Raw genomic sequence first — 26,853 nt, 5'->3', positions numbered from 1 at the left:
TGTGAATCTCCATTTACTTAATTTGGTGAATTTACAGTATTAACAAAAAGCCTATAGAATTCACGACTCCAGCCATCCCATTAATTCAATTCTATAAAGAAGGGCTCTTTGTATTCTACTGGATAAGGGTCACCATATAGGCAGTATATTGTATGTGTTACTGTTCTCGACCCAAGTTCAAAATAGGGCCTATTGTCAATGCCAGGATTCATTTTACGAAATTTGCCAAATTCCCTTATATTAAAAAGACCTTTTTAGAAGACAGCTATGTGTGAAATATGTAATATACAAATTATGTAAAACTCTACAAACTATAAAAACCATAGACGACTATGTGGAAAGGATGACAATTTGAACTTGGCTGACTTTCCAATGCGTATGAAAATCTCCCAATTTGGACCTCACAGAAGATTTCAGGGAAAGTATAGACTTAGCATGTTGAACAATCATATTGGATACGTCAACTGATTTTCCTCCCAAAATAAATACACATACAACACATGATCTGAATGTAAAGAAGGGTATAAGCTATTTCCGGGCAACAGCTTATCATGCAATCCAGTACTGTGCAAAAGTTTGAGGCAGGTGTGAAAAAAAACCTACAAAGTAAGAATGTTTTCAGAAATAGAGGAGTTAATGGTTTGTTTTTTTTTGTTAATTAATCAAATTAAGTGAATCAAGAAACCTAAATAATATCAATATTTGATGTGACTGCTCTTTGGATGAATCCTCAAATTGATGATAAGGCCCAGAGACAGCCCTGATCTCAATATCATCCAGTCTGTCTAGGATTACGTAAAGAAACAGAAGGATTTGAGAAAACCGACATCCACAGAAGTACTTAGTATATTTAGTGTTTAGTTCTCTAAAATGTTTGGAGCAACCTCCCTGCCGAATTCCTTCAAAACCTATCTGCAAGTGTACCGAGAAGAACTGATGCTGTTTTAAAGACAAAGGTCACACCAAATATTGATAGGATTTAGATTTCTCTTTTTCATTCACTTCATTTTGTTAAAGGAGAATTCCCATTTCAAGGATCCTATCTATAAAGGTAGCTTTTGTAAATTGAAGACTTTTGCTAAATATATTGTTTTAGAAATGCTGCTTTGTTTGCCTGCTATGTGAACTTATTCCTCCCATTGTTTACACAGAGTTTCCATAATGCCGGACCTATGAGATAGAACAAATGATGTCACACACTGCTCTGCCGGCAGGACAATCAGCTCAGCTAATTGCACTTTGCTGATAAAGCCGAGTCTGTTATCTCTCTATGTAAACACATAGATAACACGGAGTCCGTTCTCTACAAGCATGGGCATATTATCTGATCTACATACATATTGTGATAATTCATAGTGTCCCATTCAGCAAGGTGGGAGAGAAATACAGGAAGTGAAAAGAAGAGACAGCAGGCAAACTGCTGAAACACTGAGATGGGAAAACCCCTTTAACAATAAACTATCAACACTTCTATTTTTGCAACATTTTTCCCACACCTGCCTAAAAGTTTTGCATAGTGCTGTAACATGCCCAATCCTTTTTCCCCACATCATCTGCCAAGAAGTCAAAAAACACATTAACTAGTCATCAGCCAAAATCAACAGGTCCAGCCAAAATTTCTCCAAAGAAGACTCCCTTCCATTACAGTAGAGTATTTTTATCTGATGGGAGAATTGTTTCCTGCTAAATATTTGTGAAATGGAACGTTTGCACCGTGAACAATATGTACTCGATCAATTAAACACGTGTTTCTATAGATAATAATATTAATAACACTGTAACGCACCTTAATTGTGAAATATTTTATGATCTTATTAAGAACTCCAAGGAGTTGTTCATTGCCGACAGGCACATCTAAAAGAAGAGAAAATTACAGTAAGTCATTGTGAAATCAAATTTTGCAAATTGGGGTAAAATTAGAATAAAATTGACATAAATAATAATAATTAACATGTCATCAATATCAACGACAACAACATATACGAAGAGCTATTATGGAGACAGAGAGGTGGTTTAATCCGCCTGTTTGGACTCTCTCTTAGTACCCTAGAATTCCTAAAAAACGTCAGTACCTTTGAGAAGTACTTTCTGTAGTCTTTATGTTACAAAGTTTTAAGTGGACACCATGACTTTTTGCCATCCAAAATATCAGGAATGGACTAAGGCCCAGCTCACATCTGTGTTCGTGTTTCTGTTTCGGGAGTCCGCTTTTGGACCCCCAGAATGGAAACCTAATCTGTATGAAAAAGCAGTTACCTAAAGAAACCCGCAGACCCCATAGACTATAATGGGGTCCATGTAGTTTCCGCACAAAAAAATACAGATAGATAAATGCTACTTGCACTACTATTTAAATCAAGTTTTTATGTTAAACATATTTTTGACACTTTTTTATATTTTCTATGTTTTATATTTAAAAAAAAAAATCTAGATCCTGCAATACGAATTGCGGCCACTAAACCTAAAATACCCTGTAAGTTCCTGGTTCCAACCATGAGCCTCATATCTACATATACATGATAGTTGTGCTGTAATCATCAGTGTGCTGATAAGTGAGGTACTGCTGCAAAAAATAATCACTGACAAAACAGTAAGCATAAGCACAATATTTGGCTTAGTGGTTAATGTGAGGATTTTTAGTATTCTTGAATTATAGGAAAATTTTAAAACTAGTTAAAAAATATGTTTAACATAAAAACTTTATCATTTTCTGGTGACACATTCCCTTTAAATTTTTTCCACTGTTTATGGGTGTTTACCATTTTCTGGTCTATGATGTATGATAGCAATTTTTTAGTATTCTTACCTGTAGGGAACAGCAGCTTATCTACAACGTGAAACACACCATTGGTTGCCATTGAATCTTTTTCTTTAGTGAAGACATCATTGATGGCAACGGAATCATTAATCTACAGAAACAGAACATTGGATGAAGTCATTGCCTCGGAGGGACGATTATCATTACCTTCTAATGTATGAAGTTTATTATTTATGCAAGATGCATTACCAGGAAACGATTATGAAATGATTTATTTAATTCTATTAACTTTGATTTAATTATCTATCTCTCAATATAAAATAATTAACACACAAAATGGAAGAGAAACATTGGCATCTTCTTACCAGTTTGATCATGACATTGCTTCCTTGAAGAGATTTCACAATGTTGGTCACACCAGGCTCGAATCCACCACCAATGAATACTCCGGGTGCCAGATGGTAAAGAAGGATGTTCTGAAGAGCAACTTTGTCACCTGAAAGTGGAAGCACAAACATGAAGGAACAGTTTCTAAGAAGAGTTATCAAAGAGGTTGCAGTTATACTCAATCTTTAGGTCTTCATTGGGCCCAATGACCCCCTTCCACCTGTGATGCCCAAGTAATATCATAAACCTCCTTAACCATTGAAACGTAGGCTGAACCACACTCACGTTTTAGGATCTCAATATCATCACTGCTGAGTCCCTTGAAGGCATCATTGGTGGGAACAAAGAGAGTCCAAGCTCCGTCCTCTGTCAGAAGCGCCTTCAGATCAGCGTGCTGAATCAGGTCTAGGAAAATGCTATTAAACATAAAACATTGGGATAGATTTAGTTTTGTGGTTACGACTTTACCCTGGAGTAAAATGGGGCAGGTTTGTCTTATCTTGTTTGAGAAATGCATCAAAAAGAGCTAAATTATACCTAACTTTTGGTAAAATTGTGACCCAAGATCAATTAACTAATAGGTGGTATAAATTTACCAAGAGAAGTCTCTAGATTTATATAATTCAACATCAACTGCTGCTGTAAATCTTATGCATATCTATCTATCTATCTATCTATCTATGAAAAAATGTTCGCACTAGTGGGTTTAATCCATAACAGGTAATGTTTTTTGGTCTGAAATGTAGCCTGCTTTGGATTAAACCCACTGGTTTTTGAAAATTTGTTGAAATGCTGCCATTTGTTCTTCTTTATATATATTTGGAGGAATTGTCACCCTCTTTTTGGATTTGCACCCATTTTTTGTTTTCTATGGTGCTTTGATAATATCTATCTATCTATCTATCTATCTATCTATCTATCTATCTATCTATCTGTTAGGATCGGGTCTCGCAGGGTTCCATCACGGCACACCTGCGGGCCAATCCGAACCTCGCCCTCGGCGTTGTGCAATAGGATGTCTGGAGTCTAAGTCCAGTTTTCGGCCCACTGAGCATGCTCAGGCATTTTGGAGCCGCTCAGAGGCTGCCATTCTCTCCCTACTGAGGATGCTCAGGCATTTTGGCTCTGCTCTGAGGCTAAGTCCCAGTTTGGCCTTACAGAGCATGATCGGTGATGTTATGCCACCGCCCCTGTTGGGCGGGGATTAGCCTTTAAAAAGTGTGAGCCGACGCCCGCCCGGTGCTCACACTTTGCTTAACATATGTTGAGATAGGAGGTTAGGGCCAGGTTCCTGTCAAAACTAGGAGCTGAGTAGGGATCCAGCTAGAAGTCCTTGGAGCTGCCCTTTGAAACCAGTTTACCCATTCCTAACTCAAATGCTTCGTATCTCCTTGAAGGTTAGGAGTCTGTTTTGTGACTGACCAGGAGTGAAGCTAATTCCTGGCAGCCTTGTGGGTTTGCAGTAGAGTGAAGCACAGGCTAAGGCCTGGTTCTCCTGCTGTATAGCAGGGGCTCCTGTCAAAGCTTCACTTGCTCACTACTATACTTTAGCACGCTCCCCCAGTGTCGTTTAACTGGGGAGACTCTGTTTCTGCCTGTTCACATTTGTGTTACATCACTGCCAGTGCAGTTCAACTGGTGGTGCATAATTAAGACATACGGCTGCCCATCTGGGCCTGTGGACCTCGCCGCAGTGCTCTGCGACTTAGCGGTTCTGTTTGTGTTTATTATTATTTTGTATATACACACAGCACCGTAACACTATCTATCTCTCACATCTCTCTATCTTGCATCTATCCATCACATATCTATCTAATATCTATCCATCTCTCATATCTATCTAATATCTATCTATCTATCTATCTATCTATCTATCTATCTATCTATCTCTCTCTCTCTCTCATATCTATCGCTCATATCTATCCATCTCTCATATCTATCTATTTCTCATATCTATCCTTTTCATAGCTATCTTTCTATCTATCTATCTCTCAGATATATCTATCTTATAAAATGAGCATTTCAGTTCTGTAGATCTTGTTGAAGTTACTGTACGAGCCACAAACCCACAAACCAAGACTTAATACAGACTTTAGACTTTAAGACTTTAATACAGCTATGCCAAACCTAAATGAAGTAAGCCTTTGGAATGGCTCGGTGCTGTTCACCAGATGGCTTGTGGTTTAATAAACATTTCATAAACCTGCGCTGAAATTACAAATGAAAACTGCTCAATCGGCAAATCTAAATGAGATGGTTTCTATTCCAGCACATGACCTCATATACTAGACCTTCATTTAACTGAAAGAAATACTGTAACAGGAAGACCGGGCTCTGGCTCCGGAGTCACTTAGGATTTACTTTCATTGAACATGCTTTAAGTATTTACGTATATTATGGAGTCCAAATTTCCCAAATGTACTGTAGTCTGAATAGGTATCAGAAACATTGGGGCATATTTACTAGTCTAATACTGTCTAGATGTAAGACAATGCAGTCATAGATTTAGTGTTATAGTGTGCTGGAGTTATCAAAGTTGGCTTATTTTATAACAAATGTGCATGGCGCCCCAACATGGGCCACTTACACCCTCGCTAAATCACCCATTTCCTATAAAAATCGTAAAAGTGTCTGAAAAGTGTCTAAAGTGTCTTGATAAATGTGGGGAAAGCCATATGGGTGCATTTTACATGGCTTAAAGGGATCTGTCACTACTCCTGACGTGTCTATGTTAGTAAAGCTATCTAATTCCCATTAAATAACAATTCTAAATCATATTTTCTCTCCATTCCACTACTCTATTATTCCCTCTACAAATGTATGACTAAATTGACAACTGGGTGTTACCATTCTCTGTGTTAACAGAGGTGTCCTTACACAGTCTAAGTCTTTTAGTACTGAGTGGTCAGTGGGACACACCCCAAGTTGGTAACACCCATATGTCAATTTATTAATTTTCTAGTATTAATAACAGAGGAACAATGCAGAAGGGAGCTCTAAGATAAGATTTATTATTTAATGGGATTATAAAATTTCCCTAAACAGACACATCATGAGAGAGGATGGGCGCTCTTTAAATAAATACAATGGTGTACAGTACAGAGGCTGCAGAGTATCACAACTGGTTCATATCTCCAGGAGGTTCCTGCAGCCCTGATCAAGGGTTCCCCAACTGTATTCTTGCAAGCTCAAAGATGTTTTGACAAGTAGTAGAAATGTATATGAGCCAAATTATAGCACTGCTCAAGAATTATTCATGCTTTACCCACTTTGATTCCAAAACATTAGGGGTTCCCCAAGATTTTATGCATTTTTTTAGGGATTCCCGTACAATAATAAGAGCCACAAAGCTACACTAGTACATAGGGTGTGATTGTTATTGCATTTCAGCCTCATTTGGGAAGATTCTACAATACCAGGCATGGCCTATAGGAAATAGTGGCATTGTTTTAAGAAAAAAAATCTCAAACAGACCCTTTAAATTGTAATAGAATTTACCTGAAACGTTTGTCAAGGCTGAGGATATCAAAGAATGACTTCTCGGCGGGTTTGATTATTTCCCTGAATGTGTGAATGGCTCCATTTCTTCCCTCTTTGCTTCCACGAAGCATGCAAGAGTTTTCAATGCACACAGCCTAAAGTTAACATAAAATGCAAAATTGTTCAACAAATCATGACGGCATTACATATACTTGGGAATTTGTTAATAAGGCGATATTATGTAAAACAAGAATTTTTAGCTTCATATAGTACAATGAATTTAGTGGAAACCTTTACTGGTCTTCAGTTTTAAAAACTGGGCTTGTCGCTGAATATGTATGTTGACACCACTAGGCCTCAAAGCTAAACCTATACCAAACTTCATCCCTGAATGTTGGATGGCATTTATTATATTGGTATAATCCAATATAGTCACCACCTTTGTTTTCATTAAAATTTCATCCATAGTGACCCAGATCACCTCTATAAAAAATAATGGTGGCTTCTTATTAGTGGCTGTGGTCAACATGGGTTATTTTCTACTAGATTATTTTTATAAATGTGGCCCAAGCAAGGCACAGAGTATCATCCCTGAGCCTCAGTAAAACAAACACATCAGCAAATAAAGAAGTTGATATGGGGCCCAGCCCCCAATAACTAAGGAGACCCATTACCCATTAGTGGTCATGATAGTCAGGGGCCTATTAAAAGTTTTGTAATAGCACCCCCATATTTATCTGTTGTACCCCTGTCCAATGCATTATAGCATGTTAATATCATAAGAATGCATTGCTTAACACGTAAATCTCATTTATCTATGACTTACAGGTAGAAGCAAAGGTCAAAGAAGTCTTTTGAGACCCATTTGTAAAACCACACAAGCAGACACTAATGTCATGGTTATCATGTAATATAATAGGAACTACTTACAGTGCGGTATACAAACACTCTGAGAGTCTTTCCTCCAAGGGTTTCAAGTGTTTGTCCATTGTAAAGGCCATTAAGAACAAATTTTTGCTTGATAATGTGATTCTGCAGAATCAGCTTAAGGAGACGTTGATCCATTCTCAGTGTTTCATCTGCAACAATAAAACCATAGGTCAACCTTCATACATTTTGGAAACGTCCTAAAAAATTTACTCAAAGGCACACCAGAATGGAATTCATCTTATAGCGGGAAAGTCTTAAGCTGGTCATACAGACAAAAGAGCTTTTGGCCAAACACCCATTCAGCCCAAACAGCTCGATGTCTCCATAGATACGAATGCCTGTATTTGCTGTATATTTTCTCAATGGGTGGTGGTAAATGTAGTTTAGATACCTTTGGCGGTATTGTCGTTGAGGACAAAGAGTAGGGCATATTGATATTCTAAATGCCCAATCTTTTTGTTCCTGACACACACCAAAAGAACATCAACCAAATATCAAATACACATGAGAAGGTTAGGAGGTCTTGCCATTTGTGGACCTTAATCTAATGTGTATGACCATCTATACACCACTCATGGATCTCATGATGGAGACTACAAAGCACTTTGATACACTGTTAGTTCTATATGCTAAAAGTTCTTGAAATAAACTCTTTATGAAACCATAATGTGCGGCATTGTCATGCAAATGTGGAACTCCACCAGCTTGGAGCTTGCATGATCATTGGATGTTCCCATGGACTGTTCATGTTCTCAAGAACTGAGTGACCAGCAAATTATTAACAACATTCTCAGGACATATTTCATTACAAGGGGAGATTACTTGCAATAAGTAAGAACAGCCAGTGATGCAATGTTCCTGCCTGGTCTGGATTTGGTCACATTGACTTAATGTGAAGAATCACTGCCTTCACTACACATATATATGTATTGCATTCTTGGCCATATAACACTGTCAAACAAAGTCTACACAATGCAGCCATTTACTACTCAAATAATACCCTTACCATATACAATGCATAAATAATACCTTCATATGTTATGTAGAAATGACTACCATACAACATATTGCCCTTCAGAAATGGCTGGGATTGGATTAAAAAACCTTAAATAGCAAACAAGGCGTCACACGTGAGGATCCCTTTAACCTCCAGTTGTCAGTAGCACCAGCATTCTAAGCTTAGGAACTAAAGACTGACAGTGTATTATACTTACCAGAGAAAGCATCATTTAAAGGAGCCAGGAGAGTATATTCGGCCTCTGGTCTCAAGGAGGCTGCCAGTCCCATTTGTGCCATGAGGTCAGTAAAAGTGGTCTGTTGGCTTCCGGCAAGTTCCAGGACTTGCTTTGCTGAAATAAATAATGCAAATTGTGTCAGTTCCTTCCATTCTTTACGGTTTTTAATTTTTGTTTCATTTTAATCATATTGCATTTGGTAACAGTGGGCCGAGCTCAGCAAGGGGTCAGTTTTAACCCATGAAATCACTCTCTTGTATACACCTCTGTGGTGTACACAAGGAAAAAAGCTCTTCTGCTCTTCATATCCTCATTTTCCTTGGTTCTATTGTGTCTGATTGGAAGCTATAGATATATGAAACTGTCCAGAGGAAAAAAATATCTGTTTTGTCTATGTTATCCCATCTCAGTGCAGCTTTCATTTTGTGTTCTACTCTGACAATATGAAATCTACACTGCGATTGTTTGCTATGTTTACGATGTATAGTTTCATAGATCTGCCCATATGTGTCTAAGGAGATCTGCCTTGTCTCCCTCCGTCTGGTTGTAAGGCATCTGGCTTTCTCCTCTGCCTGACACATGATTTACTGTCCCTTTAAAGGATGCATGATTTACTGTTCCTTTAAAGACGGCCATATGTACAAATAACCATGAAACCTAGGAGGGATCTACCAAGACTGACGTTTTCCATGAAAGCCTTGACATCCCCTGTGCTAGCAGAGAATTCACCAAATCATGTCTCATCATAAATTAGATGTATCCTCCGGGGTCCATGCGCCTAGTCTGAACTCTACACCAGACGACTTTAATCCTGCAATTGTTTTCATTTTACAGAACAAGCTCAATACTCACCAGAATCAGGGATCAGAACATCATCGATCAAGTGAATGACACCATTGCTTGTGACAATATCCTTCCTGTTCACCAGCTTCTTGCCATTTATAGTCAAACTGTCCCCATCACATCCAATCTGAAGAGGACTGCCTTCTAGGGTATCGAAAACTGCTCCACCCATGATGGCCTCAGAACACTGGACAGAGTCCAAGATGTGGAAGTTCACCAAAGCTGAAAAATATGTAAAATAATTCAGTATAATATATACTATATCACTTATTTTGCATAGAAGTCTACTAGTATTGCTTTTTGTTTGAGTGTACAGCATAAAGTAGAATGTTACAGGGTCATCGAAATCCTGAGATGTTTTATAAGACAAGTTACATTTCCATAAGGAACCACCACTGATATGTTACTGACTAACCTATCCTTTTACAATGCCATTAACAATTTTCCATTATTAACTTGAGAATAGTCTAGTTTTGTAGCATTTTCTTTGCTATATTGAGAACTAGTTGTATGTTGCTCCTTTGATGGTAGTTGCAATGGGCCCATTTTATCGTTGACTTCAAGGACAATTTTCCTGCCGCCATTCCCATTGGGCCTTGGCACCTGTGTAGGTTTCTTAGTACTGGCACCAGCCCTGGTTACATCTTTTCTAAAACATACCCTCAGCTGCCTTTTTGTCAGACATAATCCTCTCAAGAACATTTCGTGGAAGTTTCTTGAAAGCGTCATCAGTTGGAGCAAACAGGGTATAATGTCCAGATTTTCCGAGTTTTTCCAGCACATTGGAAGCAATAGCAGCTGCCTGAAAAAGGAAATGGAATAGTATTTTAATTTTGATGGAAAAAAAATACAAAAAAAAAATGCTAAATGTGAATACAAGTTGTATAGATCTTTGCTGTTTACCCACAAATTCAACAAAATAAAAAATGGCGGACACTAGACAGATTGTGTACTCCATGACATACTCTTTAATGGGCCATGAAGAACTGCAGCATTTGAGCTGAACCTTGAGCACCCACACAAATCTCACACACACAGAATTCTATAAACTCAATGAATGACATTTAAGAATTTCCTAAGTGGATGATGTAGCCCTAAGGATTGTTAAGCATGAAGCGCGCTATATTTACATTCGGAAACCTACTCTAAAAGATGATAATTCATCTTCGGAGTCAACAAAGTCCTCAATGGTGTTTCCCACAGCTGTCACAACACGATCAATCACATGAACAACCCCGTTGGTGGCAATCTGGTTTCCATGGATAACTCTTGCACAGTTTACTGTTACGATCTGCAATTACAAAAAGAAGACAAAAAGGTTAAAAAAAAATCTTAAATCTTTCAAATTGGTCAGAGATCTTAAAGGAAACATCTTGTGGATTTTGTTTGGTATTGTAATACCATATAATAGATCTATACTTTCTTTATGGAACATGGTTTACTTTATGGGAACTGAAATGTCTAGGAGTCAATGGATAAAGAAATACCATACAGAAATTGTGGAGTCTTTTTCCTCCATTAGAATCGGGGGGGGGGGGGGGGGGACAGAGTAGACGCATACGGGAACCTATCAGTATCTATAGTGTTACCGGCCTACCTTATGGAAGACTCTAAAAATACAAAAAAAAAACCCTATAATAAATTCATCAACTTTCTGATAACAATGCGATGACTATTATCATACTGTCTCAATCTATACGGTAAAGCTGACAAGTGAGCTAAGAGAACAGAAAGCATCAGACTATTGTGATTGTTCTAGTGACCTATTGTGAAAGCTGTAATATTTTTTAAGAATGTATGGATAGTCTAATGTCTTTTTTTAATTAACATTTAAAGAGTTTTCACCTGATTGTAAAGTGGTACATTGGTATATACAGTATATTGGTAATTCAGAAATAAAAAAATATAATTAGTATATTATAAGAACTTGGAATCTAGAGTGGAAATTATAACCAGATTGTAAATGCAGTTGACATACTACAAGAATGAAAGAGTTTCACTCACCCCATTAGTATAGTGGTTTATCAGAAGAGGTTGATCGTTGAACATGGAGGTTAAAGTCAGTCCATTCTTAAGATCTTTGGTCAGCATTCTCTTATCAAGCATGTGGTAATGCAGAGCATTAAGCAATTCAATATTCACATTGCTGAGCAGTGATGCCCGAATTTCCTAAAAAGAAAGTAAAAAATATATATTTTTTAAAAATTGTAATTGTTATTATTTTTTACGATTATTTGTATCACTATTAGAACCAGTAAATTTGCTTACAGGATCCAGCAAGTCCCATGCATCATTACTGGGAGCAAAGAAGGTATAGGAGCCAACTCCTTCTATCTCCTTCCTCAGGTCCGACCGATCAGAGTAGTCTTGTGTTGATGTGGCTCCCACAATCCCAAGAGTGCCATATACATTGTCAATAGGTGCAACTATTTTTTAAGGGAAAAAAATGTATCAAAGTTTATTTCCATGCAATTTAATGGCATATTAGTAAGGGTTACTACATTGCAACCAGATCAAGGTCTCAAAGACTGACAGGCTCTCATAAAAATTGTGATGCTATGTAAGCAAATGTGTCTCTATAATAAATCCTGGGTAGTCTGATCCCACTGTAATTCTCCTAAATCTTACTAACTTACCCAATTTGCGTTAGTAAGAAACAGAGTATGACTGAAGGAGGAGACTACTTAGGGCTTATATATAGTCTGTCGCCCTGGAGACATATACATCTGAATAAAAGCTTAATTTACAATACAGTAAGATGTATTGGTTTATTAAAATATGGTTGCAAAAATTAAAACAGCACTTAAAGGTGTATTCTCAATTCAATGATCCTATCTATACTGGTACCTTATGTAAATTGAAGACTTTTCCTGAATATATTGCTTTAGAAATGCTGCTTTGTTTGCCTGCTATGTGACCTTATTCCTACTCTTGGTTTACACAGCGTTGCTATAACCACGGACCTATAGCACAAGTGATGTCACTTACTACTCTGCCGGCAGGACAATCAGTTCAGCTAATTGCAATTTGCTGATAAAGTCAAGTCTTTTACCTCTCTATGTAAACACACAGGTAACACTAAAATAAGTTTTGTGAGACTTCACAGCCCCATTCATCAAGGAAGGGGGGGAAGGGAGGAAAAAAAATATAGGAAGCGAGAAGAATAGACTGCAGGAAGACTGCTGAAACACTGAGATGGGAAAACCCCTTTAATTGTCTGAAACATGAAGTCTCATTGAACATTTTTATTGCAAACCTTTATGTAGACCTAAGGGTTCATGTACAATTTAAGGTCAAATTACATTTGTTTGCCATATTCGTCATAAAACTGAGAGAATCCCAAAGTTTATGCCACAAAACATGGCCCAAAAAAGGGAAAAGGGCTAATGCTTCCTATTTTTTTCTAATCAGACTTTCTGTGAACGCTAATTTTGACAAGCAATGATTAAAATCGTGAAATATCTAAGGTCAGAACATTGTTATGGAACATCTGCTAAGTTAAAGGTAAATCTTTTTACCTTCAAGGCTGATTTATAACAATTCACATCATGGAAACAAAAGGTGCTAGCAAGGACAATAATCACATAAGTCCCCATTTATTGGACTTAACAAGAAATGAGTCAGTAATTGTGTAGACAATTATCTGTGCTGGAAAGACTGAGTCACCGTGGAATTGTCCGAATGTTAACTCTAGGACCTCCATCATTCAGGGTATGATGACTTAAATGATAGCGACTGGGCAGCTATAAAAGCTGAAGTACAAGCTTGGAAATATTTCTTTCGATAAATAAAAAGTAAAATGGATAAAGAGATGATTCACTGGGCACAAAAACTCTCCTAAGACCCCCCATACACATTACAACCAAGTCACCATTTTTGTCGAGACCAAGGACTAACTTAAATTTATGAGTCTCTCCCAGTTCTACCCAGATACATGATATCAGGGGGGATAAGAAGGATGTGTCTTACCTGCAGGACACCCTTGCTGACCATTCATTTTCATGTAGCCAGGGCAGCATTCATAGAGGACAGTCCTGTTTGGAAGAATAAATATATAAGTTAAATGAATTTTCCCATGAACATAATCATATTTAAAGACAGTTAAACATTTTTTTCCCTCTAGGTATGTCTTTGAACTGTGGGAAGAAACCCACGAAACATGGAGAAAGCATATAAACTCCTAGGCAGGTTTCGAACACAGGACTCCAGCACTGCAAGGCTAACCACTGAGCCACCTTACAGTTAAACATTTTGTACATATAAATAATAAAAAAAATTGAGTTTTATAGATTTTTTTTAACAGTCTTTTGCCAATGGATATGACCATGAAAACTGGGATACCATTTTTGCCTTCCTCTGGATTAACACTGTAGGGTTATAGGTTGGACTTGATGGACCTGTTTCTTCATCCAGCCTGATCTACTATGTTACTATGTTTCCATGGTCCAGTGCTTTGTCAGAAACTAAGCCATGGTTTCCTTATTGTACCCTGGTTATCTTCTTGTGCAGGAGCATGACCTGGCTATAGTTTTTTTTATTAATATATTATATTATATTTACCATAGTCAATTATACTTTTTGTACCAATGATATTGAACCAAGCAATTCTCTACAATTGTGAAAGGGCATATAAGACCCATATACACATGTATTCTACATACCTTTATACACAGTGAGATTGTTATTCTAAAGAATTTTTATATATACAGTATGTCATTCTATACATAGTAGGTGCTGACATTAAATTCAATGACTTAATAAAGAAATACTGTATCCAGCAGGAATTCCTGACTTTTATGGGGCTTTCACACCATAGTTGAGCCCCATGATCGGTAATTAATTATATTCTCTTGGGGCCTCTCTAATCCCTGGAAGGAAACTAGGCTGTAGCAGCTCCTATATAGAAAGGGGTTCTTTGTAGTAAGACAACTTTAAGTAACTTTTTCACATGACACTTCGTGACATTTTGTCTAAAGAGAATGACCAGTAAAAGATACAATGATACAGTGGCGCATAGGCTAAGGGACAAATGTGATTTCCTACTGTATATGCTTGTACATAACCCAAACTTTCATTCCTTTACTAGAAATGTATTTTATTAAACAGTTGTCCTCTGTTATCTTCTATTACTAAGATGCGGTACATCAAGTATGAAAGCAAAAGATAGCAATAGGATATTAATTAGGATCTACTCTACCACTACTATGTATTTTATAACAGTTGTCCTCTATTATCTTCTATAACTAAGATACGGTACATCAAGTATGAAAGTGAAAGATGGCAATAGGATATTAATAAGAATCTGCTCTATTACTACTATCTGCATCATGAATCCACTATTGCCCTATGGATAAAAATACTAAGTAAAAAATGTATTGAATATTTTTAACAATTTTTGTGCTGCCTACTGTTTTTTGTTAAAGAATAGTCAATCATCTGAACGCCATGTAATACCACAACACCACTGAAGTTACAGCATGAAAATCACTGAACTGACAATTCTTATATATATGATAACCATATGGTATTTTCATACTTTGATGTAACATTTTTGAGATTGTTCTTTTATCTTTACATAAAAAAATCCATTTGCGCTATTATTCTGCAGAGGTATCCTCTAGTGAATCGACAATCAGCTCGGATCGTGGGAATGGATAGTAATACTGATAATTCTTTGTACTGTACAGTATATTTGTTGGACTGTATACAAATGCTTGTACTTGTTGCTGGTGTACTGTATGTTCCCGGATCATGTGTACAACATGCCCATGTAATGAAGACCTTATATAACCTCCCATAGCAGCCATGAGGAATCTATATCACCACTGTTACATCTGCACTACATCAATTAGTATGGCAACAGGCCAAATAAAGCAAACTTTCCTGCAGATTAAAACAGTCTGTAGAAAGTAACCTTTTATATCACGGAACAATATGAAAAGCCAGAAATGGGATCTTTGACACTGAAAGTCTTAGATGATAGTGGTGTTCATTGTGTAATGTGCCTTTGTGTAACCCGATACAGTTATAACATATTTTAACAGTAGAAGATTATTCGCACAAGAGATTATTTGTATAATAGAGGAATTTGGGTCTGGGGTGTATGCATACTATTATGCTCTACTCTCAGATCAGAGGTATATTACAATCTTATAGCCTGTAAGCCCTTATGGACAGGGCCCTCCATCCCACTGTGCCAGTCGATCATTGTTAGTATTGTATTTTTTTTGTATAGTTTGTGTACCATGGGTAAGTCCTCAAATGTACAGCACCATGGAATTAATATAATGTACAGCACCATGGAATTAATATAATAATGTACAGCACCATGGCATTAATATAATAATGTGCAGCACCATGGAATTAATCTAATATTGTACAGCACTATGGAATTAATCTAATAATATACAGCACCATGGAATTAATATAATAGCATACAGCACCATGGAATTAATATAATAATGTACAGCACTATGGAATTAATATAATAATGTACAGCACCATGGCATTAATATAATTATGTATAGCACCATGGCATTAATATATTAATGTACAGCACCATGGAATTAATATAATAATGTATAGCACAATGGAATTCATATAATAATGTACAGCACCAATAGGATTAATATAATAATGTACAGCACCATGGAATATAATAATGTACAGCACCAATAGAATTAATCTAATAATGTACAGCATCATGGAATTAATATAACAATGTACCACACCAATAGAATTAATCTAATAATGTACAGCACCAATAGAATTAATGGTGCTATATAAATAATAATAATAATAATAATAATAATAATAATAAATAATAATACTACCACTACTAATAATAATATTAATAGTAGAGCCAGGACAAGGCAGGGTGCTGACCAAGCCCTCTATCTGCTACTACTGCTTGCAATGCTAGCTCCACCTCTGCTACTAGCTCTGTCTATGCTGCGTCATATCCTTCTTATAAATTCTTTGGATTACACCCTTGGGAAACACAAATATAGTTGTGACTTTCCTTACTGTTCCACTTGGCTCAAAAAAAAAAAAAAAATCTATATATATATATATATAGATATAGATATATGAACCATCTTTCTTTAGCATAGGTCGTTGCTTTGAGTCTGGTTGGGGTCTGACACACTGGATCCCCATTGATCAAAGGTGCTCCGCCCAGGGTACAGAGCTAAAAGCAGATTGGTTTGGACACTGAGTAATGTCCCGGCTGTGCTATGGAAACTTAGCTCTCATTCCAATAAATTAGAGCTGAGCTGTAATAGCACAGCACAGCCACTAGGCAGTATATGGAGCAGTCAAATTCAAAAGAATAGAAGCTGTGCATAGTAATCACAATATGCCACTAGGCAGTGTATGGAGCAGTCAAATTAAAAAGAATATGAGCTGTGCTGCAGTAATCACAATCTGCCACTACACAGAGGATGGCGCTGTATGCTTGCACCTTTGTGCACTGTGTATTAACAGCACCACCATTACTGATCGGTGGGTTGTCAGACGTCAGACCGCCACTGATATGTAGCTCATTTAACATTTTTGCTTGGAAAATGCCATTAAATTAATCAGGTTCTAATGCAAAATCTGTAATAACCATGCATGTATGCATCTACTACCTTCTAATGGTATTGTTGACACTTGGCTCCAGTAGTTAAGCTCCAGTGATCAGACACTTATTCACAGGTTTAGAGATCAGTAATGGAGAACCTTTCATGGCACCAGCGTCAGAGGTGACTCTTACTGTACCTCTCAAACTCTTATCTACACCCCAATGACCACTGAAAAGCGCTTATAGTGAGTTTCTGTAAACTCCTGCCTTTATCGCATGGTTTCATGCTCAGATATAAATGGAGATTTTGCTAACTCTTTAACACAATGCTCTTCATCTTTACATTTGACATGTCGTCTTCCTCCAAGTTCCTTTCTCCTTTCTACAAATGATCTTAATTTCTTTTTAATCTCAGATTAATGTAATCCACTACTGGAAACCATTAATTACTACAAAGCTCGGCAAAAGTCCAAGCCAAGATGTAACGCAGACACATGGAAGTGAGGATTTACCATAGTATAAAGACAGGAAAGCAAGAACAGCCTACAGACATACATCCTCTCTGCTTAGACTAATATGTTGGCATGGGAAAACTAACTAGTCTACAAATTATAAGCGGTACATGCTGTGTGCCAGAGCTGGAGCCAAGATCTCCGTCACTAAGAACAAAGATTCATTGCCTTCACTCCTGTGTCTAATGTATGTACCATGACCTGTGCAAAATGGCTATTAGCACATGCCCAGATCGCCCCCTCCCCAGCTACACCCTTCCGCTGAACATTGCTGATTCATTGGATTTAAGTAAATTTATATGTTGAGCCATGAGCTTAGAAAGAGATCTTATAAATAACAAGTTAATTCCGGACCTCCCATGGACTATATACAGCTAGGTGGTCCGCTCTTTGTCTCTTCATCTCGCTCAGATGAACATTTCTACATAGATTTACAATTTATGAAATTGTAAATGGTGTCAATTTACTGGTCTTATCACTAGGATACAGTGGTGTAACTAAAGTCTTTTGTGCCCCCGGTGCAATCTTTTGTCCGGGGCCTCCTACTTCATCCCTACAGCAACTGCACGCTCTGCACCCCCTCAAGTTACACCCCTGCTCTGGGAGCTCCTGGCATCTTCTACATTTGTTTACATAGGCATATTCCTGGTTTGTGTTTTCCTACAACTACCATGGTGCCTTGGGCTTCACTCAGACCTGACTCACATGATCTCCCTCCCCCTCCTTCTCTCCCTCCCTCCCCCTCTCTGTTTCCCTAGCCAGACTCCCCACTACTAGCCCTTCCTAACTAACTCAACCTCCCCTTTGCCGCATCATACTTACCTGTCTTCTGATCCAAACCATCTAGGCATGGGATGTCACACCTTCGCAATACAGATTACATTAGAAACATCAATTTTTCCTGGACAACCCCTTTAAGTTGGTCTTAGCTGATGTTGAAAGAGATCAGATGGAATTTAGGGAAGGATGGCTATAGTATCCCTCTATGAATCTGGAATCGGGAATAATCGATCATCTTTCCACCTCTTTTCTGGGATAGTTATAACCAAAGTCTGAAGTTATTCATATCACTAAAATTGTGACGTGTAACATTCTCAAATCTGATCAGCTACAGCAATCTGATCAGTGCTTATGGGCCCCCTTAAGATTCCTGGACCCTGGTGCAACTGCACCTTCTGCACCCCCTCAAGTTACGCCCCTACGAGGATATGAAATAATCTATAAATATGGGTAATAAATCCCAAAAGCATCTATATGGGATTTGCGCTTGAGGTTGAAACTTATGAGCCTGTTTCTGCCATGCTTTATTTTTATGTCAGAACCTGCCCCTCCCCAGAGGAACCTCTTGTCCTCCAATGGACCAGTCCAACCTTGTGTCTATGACTTGATAGCTAAATCATCATGAGTCCTTGTGACAATAAGCGGCCCCCTTCCACATTCTGGTAAAGATGGAAGAAACTGTTGCGATTACTTTCTATATAAAATGAAAGCCTTTATATCCTTATGATATCTATAGGCATGATATCGTATTTAGTATAAAACTGGGTAAGGCTACATTCACATCCTCCTTGCACATATGTGAACTCATCCTAAGAGAGAACGAACACATGTTTTATTCTTACATAGATGTATTGCAGTCTAGTAAGTGGATGTGGATAATTGTTTTGGAAAGTTTTCAAAATTCAGGTCTGGAAAAACTCAAATTTGCTGAGGATTTTTTTCTGAGACCATAATAACGTGCTTTAGTATTCCAGGAAAATAAGTGGCAACATTATAGCTGAATAGATTTTCTTTCTCACTTCAAGTCTTAAAAAGGAGACACAGTAATACCATGATGGGTCAACAAACCGACCAGGATATATAATCAGAATCTGGAAACCAGCCAAATACTGTAAGCACAATTTTTGTGAGATAATATCTTTGTTGTCTGATTTCATCTCTGCTATAAATTAAAGGGAACAATCTATGCAAAAACATACGCAATGCTGTGTCCAATGTTGGGCCAAAGGGTGAGGGGCATGATATTATTCTTTCTTCGGTAGAATTCTTGAGTCATGCAACTAAGACTATGACATTGTACATGGGCTGTCTTTACTTATAGAAATTTATCAGTAATTTTGCTGAATAATTTACTGTATCTTACGGACTAAAAGGTGACTGCTAGAGATTTGGGGAGTCATAAAGCTTATTAGTGCCTTCTCAGGTTTTATTGATAATACACTGTCTACCAATAAGTATTTGGACGCCTGGGGTAGAATAGAAAAACAACATTTCTTCATATTCAATAGTAGGTAGAACTAGCAGATGCTTCCTTACGGATGGGATTGATCGACAAATACTCCCGGATGCCTGGTGAAACTCCTGGTATGTGATCCATCGGTTGGGTGCGGTTTCTCTGGCCAGCACCCGTCGGTCTCTATCTCCCAGTTTTGGGGGTCTGCCGACTCGGGGTACATTCTGACAATCACCATTCACCTTCCACTTCGTAATCACATAGGCCACTGTCGATTTTGGGTAATTTAGTTCACTTGCTATGTCCCTTAAGGAACGACCATTTCTGTGGTACCCCACAATCACTCCTTTCTCGTAATTGGACAACTCTGCACTTCGTGGCATCTTGGATGCAACTAATACCAATACTGTTTCTTATTTAACGGCAGAAGATGTGACGTACATTGCGATATCCATTTGCATGGGTGTCCAAATACTTATTGGTAGACAGTGTATACACCACGATCCTCCGGAGGGCCATTCATTACTTTAGTAGGTGGGTGAGGGGCAGAACTCATTCCTGTCTCCCCTGCAGCCATTCCAACTCTTGTTCACAGAGTCTGTAGAAAGTTGCCTGACAAAAAACTCTGTGTGAACATACCCTTAAAGAACTATTGGAGGCTTTTGGCATGCATTCAAAATCACTAGACTCAAGGTTTAGAATAATTAAAAACTTGTGATATCCCATAGAGCCCAAAATCAAAAACATACTAAACCAAAACCAATAAAACATCCTAAGTTAACATGACATTGTCACACAGCCCAGGAGACATTCACCAATGCAGGGAATTGAACCCTCAATATTGCTTATAGTTAATGTCAAGATAAGGTGACCACTGTAATGTGATGAAATCTGGAAACACTGTCCAGAATATCACCCTAATCATCAAAAGGAAATCTAAACCCCATCAATATTTGGTGTAACCTTTACCCTTTGCCTTCTATCAATTTTATCTAGATACACTTGCAGACAGGTTTTAAAGAAATTCAGCAAGGAGGTTGCCTCAGACATCTTGGAGATCTAAGCAAAGATCTTCTGTGGATGTAGGCTTGGTCAAATCCTTCTCTCTCTGCATGTAATCCCAGACAGACTGGATGATGTTGAGATCAGGGCTCTGTGGGGGCCGTATCATCCCTTCCAGAACTCCTCCTCCAAAAGATTCTTACAATAAATATTGATGGGATTTAGATTTCTATTTTATTCATTTACTTAACTTTGTTAAATGAAAAAAAAAAAATACTATTAAGACTTCTATGTTGATTATGTTTGCATAATTGCCTAAAACATTTTTACAGTATTGTACATGAATGTGGGTACTTGGAAATGGCTCCGGTACCTGTGGCTCACTCTTTCAAGTTGATAGGTAAGAGGATGCCTCAACCTGAGCGGACATCCCTTCCCTATAGGTCACATAGTATCTATACTGTATGTGCACTATTGACAGCTTTGCACTATTGTAGATTTAAAGGACAAAACTGGAAACAAGAGATGAGCGAACAGCATTCGATCAAATTGGTATTCGTTTGAATATCAGGCTGCTCGGGATATTCGATTCCAATCGAATACCACGTGGCAAACGCATTAAAAATTTGTATCCTCTCCAACCTTCCCTGGCGCTTTTTTTGCACCAATAACTGTTCAGGGGAGGTGGGACAGGCACTATGACAATGTAGGCATTGAAAAAAAATCGGAAAAAGTAATTGGCTGGCTAAATCAGGTGACCTCCACTTTATATGAAGAGTGGATTTCAGATTCGGTTCATATGAGACTGCTACGTTGCTATATCTCAGGTATAGCAGAGTTGACACAGCACTGCTACATCTCAGGTGTAGCAGAGTTCAGTGCACGGCCAGTTCTGCTGCATCCTCAAAGACTACTATAATACTGCCTCCTCACAGCCGAGCCTCCGGCAGAACCAGCGTTGATTGGCTGAATGCTGTACTCTGTATGGCATTTGGCCAATCAACGCTGGTCAATGCATTTCTATGGGAAAAAGTCAGTTCCCGCATTATTAGTGGCGTAATACAGTGACTTGGGCGTGTTAGATGCCCCCAGGCATGCTTCCCCTGCTGTCCCAGTTGCATTCGAGAGGTGTTGTCCTCATTTGCTGAGGTGTCATAGTGGACTTAGTGACTCTCCTGAGTCGAAGAGTGGTTTCCCCTGAAACAAAGCTTTTTTCCCCATAGACTATAATGGGGTCCGATATTTGTTCGAATAGTCGAATATTGAGGGGCTATTCAAAACGAATATCTAATATCGAATATTTTACTGTTCGCTCATCTCTACTGGAAACCATCCATTATAAGAACACTAAATCAACCTTGATGTGAACCTGAAGGCTTGAGAGTAGAGATGAGCGAACACTAAAATGTTCGAGGTTCGAAATTCGATTCGAACAGCCGCTCACTGTTCGAGTGTTCGAATGGGTTTCGAACCCCATTATAGTCTATGGGGAACATAAACTCGTTAAGGGGGAAACCCAAATTCGTGTCTGGAGGGTCACCAAGTCCACTATGACACCCCAGGAAATGATACCAACACCCTGGAATGACACTGGGACAGCAGGGGAAGCATGTCTGGGGGCATAAAAGTCACTTTATTTCATGGAAATCCCTGTCAGTTTGCGATTTTCGCAAGCTAACTTTTCCCCATAGAAATGCATTGGCCAGTGCTGATTGGCCAGAGTACGGAACTCGACCAATCAGCGCTGGCTCTGCTGGAGGAGGCGGAGTCTAAGATCGCTCCACACCAGTCTCCATTCAGGTCCGACCTTAGACTCCGCCTCCTCCCGCAGAGCCAGCGCTGATTGGCCGAAGGCTGGCCTATGCATTCCTATGCGAATGCAGAGACTTAGCAGTGCTGAGTCAGTTTTGCTCAACTACACATCTGATGCACACTCGGCACTGCTACATCAGATGTAGCAATCTGATGTAGCAGAGCCGAGGGTGCACTAGAACCCCTGTGCAATCTCAGTTCACGCTAATAGAATGCATTGGCCAGCGCTGATTGGCCAATGCATTCTATTAGCCCGATGAAGTAGAGCTGAATGTGTGTGCTAAGCACACACATTCAGCACTGCTTCATCATGCCAATACAATGCATTAGCCAGTGCTGATTGGCCAGAGTACGGAATTCGGCCAATCAGCGCTGGCTCTGCTGGAGGAGGCGGAGTCTAAGGTCGGACCTGAATGGAGACTGGTGTGGAGCGATCTTAGACTCCGCCTCCTCCAGCAGAGCCAGCGCTGATTGGCCGAATTCCGTACTCTGGCCAATCAGCGCTGGCCAATGCATTCTATTAGCCCGATGAAGTAGAGCTGAATGTGTGTGCTTAGCACACACATTCAGCTCTACTTCATCAGGCTAATAGAATGCATTGGCCAATCTGTAAGGGGGGAGGAAGAAGGAAAAGACACGGCAGCCGACTGGCTACCGGGGCTCTTGCAGGAACTTTTAGGATACAGCGGTTCCACGGACAGGCACAACCACACCAGACACGAAGTAAGAAATATAAATTTTACTCTATACCCTTTTGGGGTGAACTCCAGGCTAACAGGCCTGATGAAATCAATAATTACAAGACACTCAGCCGAGGGCTGAGACCCCTGAGTGACACTGCACCGTGACCTAATATGTCAGAACTAGTGAACTATGCCTTTAACTAGCGGCTACATATATATAGCAGCTGCAATTTACCTATTAATACCAAGCTAACAAAACAATGTAAGTATGCAGAGGAAGATCACCTGCGGTGTCACACTGGGGTTAACAATATCACAGTTTACTATTTAACTTACCCACTCCCCAATATCCACATTTCAACACACTACCCCAACCCTGCAGGGAAGACTTCAGCAACCGGTTTTGTTTTATCAGAAGTTGGTGCTTAGCTGCACAAGTCTTAGTGAAACAAATAACTCCTCTTATGACATACTTCTGGTACTATAATCCAGGATATAGTGTCTCTTTTGAATAGCAGGACAACACGTGCTGTATCTCCGTTTGGATAGAACTCGCTTTAAAGCAAAATGGCCGGAACCAGTCTATGCTAGGTTTTTGGCGCCAAAAAAAAAAAAAAAAAAAAACTATTTACTGCGTGTATACACTATTCACCCTTATGAAAGGTGAATCGGAGCTCCGCTTACCCGGGTTAGCAAGGTGGCGAACACTCAGATGGACTTTCCGAAGGAAACAGGAATTTCTTTGCCTCCAGGCAACTGGAACACGGTGTCACAAGGGCTGGTCCTTCTTGTCATCCGCTCCGCGGCGTCTGCACAGCAATCGTCTCCAACTCTCCTGACATGGGAACCAGCAACAGGTTCGGGCTTCTCCAGAGCTGGCCCTGGCCTGAAACAAGCGTTGCAGGGCAGCGGATGGCAATGGATTGTCCCTCAGATCTCTCACTGCTCACAGCCAGCTTCTTCTCCCCCACTACAGCAGTCCACTTCCTCAACTCGTCACTTCCTGGTTTTTCCTTTACCTAACACAGCGGCATCTTGTGGTCAAAAAGAATTACTACAATAGAATTTTTCATTACAGAAACATCTCCTTTTACCACTGCTATTATCACATCACACACTTGTCAGTGAGAAGTGTTCTGAGACTGTATAGCATTAGTCACCCCGTGACACACCACCCCACTAGAGGTCGGCGTCCTCGACAGACCTCCCCAGACAAACTCATCCTGGGCGTATCGCTGTGGGGGAACCCCAGCATTAGACCTTGGCGTTCTGCGTAAAGTCGGGGCATCAGTCACTTCATTCCCACAGGTCGGCTCAGGTTCCTGTACAGGAGCAGCCATTAGTGTCGTCCCCTCCCGTGGAGGTAAGATCACCACGGCTGGAACCGTTTCAGACATGGGAACTGGTACATCCCACCACTCATCGGGATCAATCTGTGCAGCAGGTGTGAAGGTTGGGGCTGTCGGATTCAACCGATGCACCTCAGTCTCCGTTGTGGGAGTCTCTGAATTACAAGGTCTGAGCATATTACGGTGAAGAGTCCGGGTAACTCCTTCACCCCTTTCAGGCTCTATCTCATACACTGGTCCGTCAGGGATGACCCTTCGTTTTACTCGATATGGCATTGCCTCCCACCGATCATCCAACTTTCCCGAGGGTCTCTTGGCCCTTACTAACACCCTGTCCCCAGGTTGGAAGGGTTCATGTTGAACCGGGGTCTTGTCTGGGTGACTGGACAGTCGGGTTTTGTCAATCACCAATCGGTGTATGGTCTGCAGTTTTCGACGGTGTAGTTCTACCCAGTCATCGGGCGAGCGAGCGCCCTCTCTCTCAGGATTTGTCAAGTTCAATTCTTCAATCTCCCGTCCGGGATGCCCAAACAGCATCAGGTATGGCGTGTAGCCGGTGGTACTATGGACCCGATTATTATAGGCCCAGAGCAACTCAGCTAAGCTCTCTGGCCACCGAGCTTTTTGATCTTTCTCCAACGTTCGCAACATCTGAAGGAGGGTGCGATTGAATCGCTCACAGGCCCCATTCCCCTCTGGGTGATAAGGAGTCGTCCGGGATCTGTGGATACCATACACCCGATACAACTCCGACATGAGCCGCCCCTGAAAACATGCCCCCTGATCTGAGTGAATACGAGTGGGGCACCCATACACTTGGATGAAGTGCTTACACACAGCCCTGGCGGCAGATTCGGCAGTCTGATCTTTCGTAGCTACTGCTACTGCAAACTTGGTAAAGTGATCGGTCATTACCAAACAGTACCGATGTCCGCTGTTGGAGTGTCCTATCAGGACATAATCAATCATCAGCACCTCCAACGGCGCAGTGGTCCTAATCGTCTGAGTGGGGGCCCTTTGTTCTGGGGGTTTAGCGAGCTCACAGGCCCTGCAGGCTTGGCACACGTCCTGCACTGTCTGCTCAAGACCAGGACAATAGACAAATCGCTGGAGCCACTTGAACGTTTTATCAGGACCAAAGTGGGCCCCTCTCACATGAGCCTCACGGGCAACTTCCCTGGCACTGGTACTTGGTATTACTAGTTGCCATCTCACCTCCAACTCAGTCTCTAAATATACTTTACGGTACAGTAAGCCATTCTCACACTTCAGTCTATCCCACTGTTGCATTACTCTTGCCCCCATAGGTGGCAAGCGTTTGCGCTCCATCGGGGTAGGCCACTCCTTTGCCATCACCCACTGCTTGATCTTTCTTAGGGTCACGTCATCATTCTGAGCATATACCCAATCTCCATGGGTTTTCCCAAGCAACACTGGTCGGTCTGTCACCACCCCACTTGTCCGTGCCAGTATCACAAACAAGGGTATTCTACCCAAGTGGGGAACCTCTGAGTCTTCCAACTCTCCATCCTTATCTCGTCCGGAGTCATCCGGCGTCACTCGAGACAGGGCATCCGCATTTGCATTTTCTCTACCGGATCGGTACTTGATCTTGTACTTGTACCTGGACAACCTGGCCATCCATCGCTGCTCCAAAGCACCCAACTTTGCATTGTCTAGGTGCGCCAAGGGATTGTTGTCGGTCATGACAGTCACTTCCGCTCCTGTCAAGTATTCTGAGAATTTCTCCGTCATGGCCCACACTAGGGCCAGTAGTTCCAGCTTGAATGAACTATAGTTGTCAAAGTTCCTCTCTGTCTCCCTCAGGGACCGGCTTCCATAGGCTATGACCCTCTCACGGCCATCTTGTTCTTGGGCGAGCACCGCACCTAGGCCATGGAGACTCCCATCTGTGTATAACATGAAGGGCTTGTCAAACTGCGCATAGGCGAGTATTGGTGCACTCGTCAGGGCTTCCTTCAACTCCTCGAACGCCTGTTGTTGTTTCTCTCCCCATGGAATGGGCTGGTTCTTTGGCCCCCGGGAGGTCCCCCTCAGCAATTCG

The 26,853-nt window shown here is 40.1% G+C and overlaps 1 protein-coding gene across 3 annotated transcripts in view; it reads right to left on the bottom strand.

Annotated features, from left to right (window-relative positions):
• The window catches only part of POSTN (periostin), a 72,104-nt gene that overhangs the window by 29,138 nt on the left and 16,113 nt on the right, over nt 1–26,853 (bottom strand). For all 3 annotated transcript variants that reach the window (XM_075265911.1, XM_075265913.1, XM_075265912.1), the window contains exons 3-15: nt 13,603–13,667; nt 11,902–12,059; nt 11,638–11,802; nt 10,778–10,924; nt 10,294–10,435; nt 9,643–9,855; nt 8,770–8,904; nt 7,556–7,704; nt 6,644–6,780; nt 3,431–3,561; nt 3,124–3,254; nt 2,807–2,909; nt 1,787–1,854 (exon numbers count right to left, since the gene is read on the bottom strand). In XM_075265911.1, coding sequence (XP_075122012.1) covers nt 1,787–1,854; nt 2,807–2,909; nt 3,124–3,254; nt 3,431–3,561; nt 6,644–6,780; nt 7,556–7,704; nt 8,770–8,904; nt 9,643–9,855; nt 10,294–10,435; nt 10,778–10,924; nt 11,638–11,802; nt 11,902–12,059; nt 13,603–13,667 — 1,744 coding nt within the window. The remainder of the gene's footprint in view (nt 1–1,786; nt 1,855–2,806; nt 2,910–3,123; nt 3,255–3,430; nt 3,562–6,643; nt 6,781–7,555; nt 7,705–8,769; nt 8,905–9,642; nt 9,856–10,293; nt 10,436–10,777; nt 10,925–11,637; nt 11,803–11,901; nt 12,060–13,602; nt 13,668–26,853) is intronic.

The sequence above is a fragment of the Leptodactylus fuscus genome, chromosome 2 (genome assembly GCF_031893055.1).
Source record: "Leptodactylus fuscus isolate aLepFus1 chromosome 2, aLepFus1.hap2, whole genome shotgun sequence".
Classification (NCBI taxonomy): domain Eukaryota; kingdom Metazoa; phylum Chordata; class Amphibia; order Anura; family Leptodactylidae; genus Leptodactylus; species Leptodactylus fuscus.
This window is presented reverse-complemented; position numbering and strand designations above follow the sequence as displayed.